General features: G+C 43.5%; 1 protein-coding gene across 1 annotated transcript in view; it reads right to left on the reverse strand.

Moving 5' to 3' along the window:
• LOC104943337 (unconventional myosin-IXb-like) overlaps nt 1–2,092 on the reverse strand; it is a gene marked incomplete at its 5' end in the record, with an annotated part of 5,359 nt that extends 3,267 nt beyond the window's left edge. Inside the window, 2 exons of the mRNA XM_010768700.1 lie at nt 466–972; nt 1,873–2,092. Of these exons, the coding sequence (XP_010767002.1) occupies nt 466–972; nt 1,873–2,092 (727 nt within the window). The remainder of the gene's footprint in view (nt 1–465; nt 973–1,872) is intronic.
• Between the last annotated feature and the right edge of the window lie 677 nt (nt 2,093–2,769).

The raw sequence follows: 2,769 nt of genomic DNA on the forward strand, positions 1-2,769 counted from the left end.
TGCTGATTGGCTAATGGTTACACAAGACAAAACATCGTTATGACATCATAAAGTGACCAAAATCTGATCAGCTCATTTTCAGACAGGTTTTTATAGAAATGGATCAAAAAGAGAGAGAATCTTTGTTCCTGAAACTTTCAGAGTCTCTTTCCACAGAGGGGACACATGTTGATGTAGAAGAGACATGAAGAAGAGGGGACACATGTTGATGTAGAAGAGACATGAAGAAGAGGGGACACATGTTGATGTAGAAGAGACATGAAGAAGAGGGGACACATGTTGATGTAGAAGAGACATGAAGAAGAGGGGACACATGTTGATGTAGAAGAGACATGAAGAAGAGGGGACACATGTTGATGTAGAAGAGACATGAAGAAGAGGGGACACATGTTGATGTAGAAAAGCATAATAGGTGACCTTTAATGTTGTGAGTGTTACATCGGATCCACGACATTAGCATCTTACCTCCAGCACGGGTCCAGCTCCCAGAATGGTCCTCTCCACCCCGCTGGCGTACCCCTTCTGGCTGAGCGCGGTCAGACAGTGGATCAGGAAGTTGGTGCTCTGGGTCTTTCCGGAGCCGCTCTCCCCGGAGATGACGATGCACTGGTTCACTCTCTTCCTGAGCATGGCGTAATAAGCCACGTCCGCGATGGCAAAGATATGAGGCTCCAGTTTGCCCAGCTGGTGGTTCTCGTACATCTTGACGTACTTGGGGTTGTAGATGGGCAGGAACTTGAAGGGGTTGATGGCGATGAGGATGCTGCCTGCATAGGTGTAGATCTTCTTCTTGTGAAAGCGTGTGCGCAGGTTGTTTAATATGCTGCCCTCATTGAGGGCGGGGAGGTTGCACAGGTCTGCGAAGTCGTCCTGTGGAGGAGGAAGGAAGCCTCTGGCTGCGAGCTGCGCCTCCTGCTCCTTAGACACTGGAGGGAGGTGGACATAGTGGATGGTGCCATCATGGTTCCTCTCCTGGTTCAGGGAGGGAAACAGAAAGAGCTGAAATTAGCTTAGCCATTAATTGCTAAGACTGATACACTATGTCTGAGAGAAATACAAATATTCTCTTTGTTACATTTTCAAAAATGTGTAAAAAAGTTAATTTCCCAACTATATGTATATTGCAAGCCTAATTTGAGTCTTATTTATCCAGTTGTATTCTCAGTCATTCCCATTCACATGCATTTTTGCTATACACTTTGGTATTTAAAACACTTTGGAAAAAAAGATATTTGTATGCAGACGTGTTTAATAAGTAAGATATTAGTTCTAATGCATGTGTTTGGGAAGTAGCTAGAATACAACTGGATCAATGAAACTCGGATTATATTGAAATAGTTGTGTGAGAAACCAATGTTTTTCAATATAGTTTTGCTGTTGTTAAACTTAACCCTCATTTACTTAAATTCTTTAAAATGTTCTCCATTTTTTGATTCTTCACTTATCAGTGAGGTTTCGCCCGAAAAACTAAAGTTTTCATTAGGGGTTCAAGGTAACATAGGGGTTCAAGGTAACATAGGGGTTCAAGGTAACATAGGGGTTCAAGGTAACATTAGGGGTTCAAGGTAACATAGGGTGAGTTATTTATATACAAATGGTGCTTTTGTTTGTGAATATTCCTTTAAGCACAGTCTCAAATAGCATTGTATTAAAAGGGATGAAATTATATTGTAAAATACTTTTAACGTAGCTTGGTTAACTGCTTTTGTTGTGTGTAAAGAAAGTGTTATCTAGCTTGACCACTTGTTTTTGTTTCTCACTGAACAGAGAGGAAGAGAAAAGCAGAAGGAAGCAAAAAGCAAGGGTCAGACGGTGGGAGGATGCTTCTCAGTGTCCTAAGTTCACGATGTCGGTCTGCAAAGTGAACTCTACCTGTAGTAAGAAGTAGAATCCGAGGCTGCGGGGGTGCGTCTCCTGGGCTTTGCGGGGCCACAGCAGGAACCTCTGAGCGGGCAGGTCTCCGGCCTCAAGGACCCACTCCTCCCCCCCACACTCCTTCACCTCCGCCAGCACATACAAGCGTCCGGGGTCCAGCCCGAGAGCCGCCGCAGCGTCCGAGATCACGGAGGCCGTTGTTGCATCTTTCTGAACTCTGAGGAAGAAAAAATAAATAAATAACTAATTGGATCGGTGCTGGGTTACAGTAGTTCTTCTTTCAAAGGTCATACTGTTTTTCATCAATATATTACAGGTCTCAGATATATCCAGAACCTGTCTCTGATTGGCTGAAACACCAAACAGATCATTGCAGCATTACCCATAATCCCCTCTGTTTCAGCCCTGTTTCCAAAGTGCTGATTCTCTGTCTGTTACTTTAGATGAAAATAAGGAGCCCCTCCCCACGCCCCTCTGAGAGAGATTTGGTTACAAAGAACTCAATGGTGCTCTAGGAGGAGATTCAGGTGATAAGGGGGGGGGGGGTTATCTTGGTTGCTGATTGGCTAATGGTTACACCAAAAGCCAAAACATCGTTATGACATCATAAAGTGGCCGAAATCTGATCCACTCATTTTCAGACAGGTTTTTATAGAAATGGATCAGGACAAAAAGAGAGAGAATCTTTGTTCCTGAAACTTTCAGTCTCTTTCCACAGAGGGGACACATGTTGATGTAGAAGAGACATGAAGAAGAGGGGACACATGTTGGTGTAGAAGAGACATGAAGAAGAGGGGACACATGTTGATGTAGAAGAGACATGGAGAAGAGCATTTTGCATAATAAGTCCCCTTTAAGACATAAATAAAAGCACAACAATAACTTCCAGATCGA

The sequence above is a fragment of the Notothenia coriiceps genome, unplaced genomic scaffold (genome assembly GCF_000735185.1).
Source record: "Notothenia coriiceps isolate Sejong01 unplaced genomic scaffold, NC01 NC01_scaffold00005932, whole genome shotgun sequence".
Taxonomy (NCBI): domain Eukaryota; kingdom Metazoa; phylum Chordata; class Actinopteri; order Perciformes; family Nototheniidae; genus Notothenia; species Notothenia coriiceps.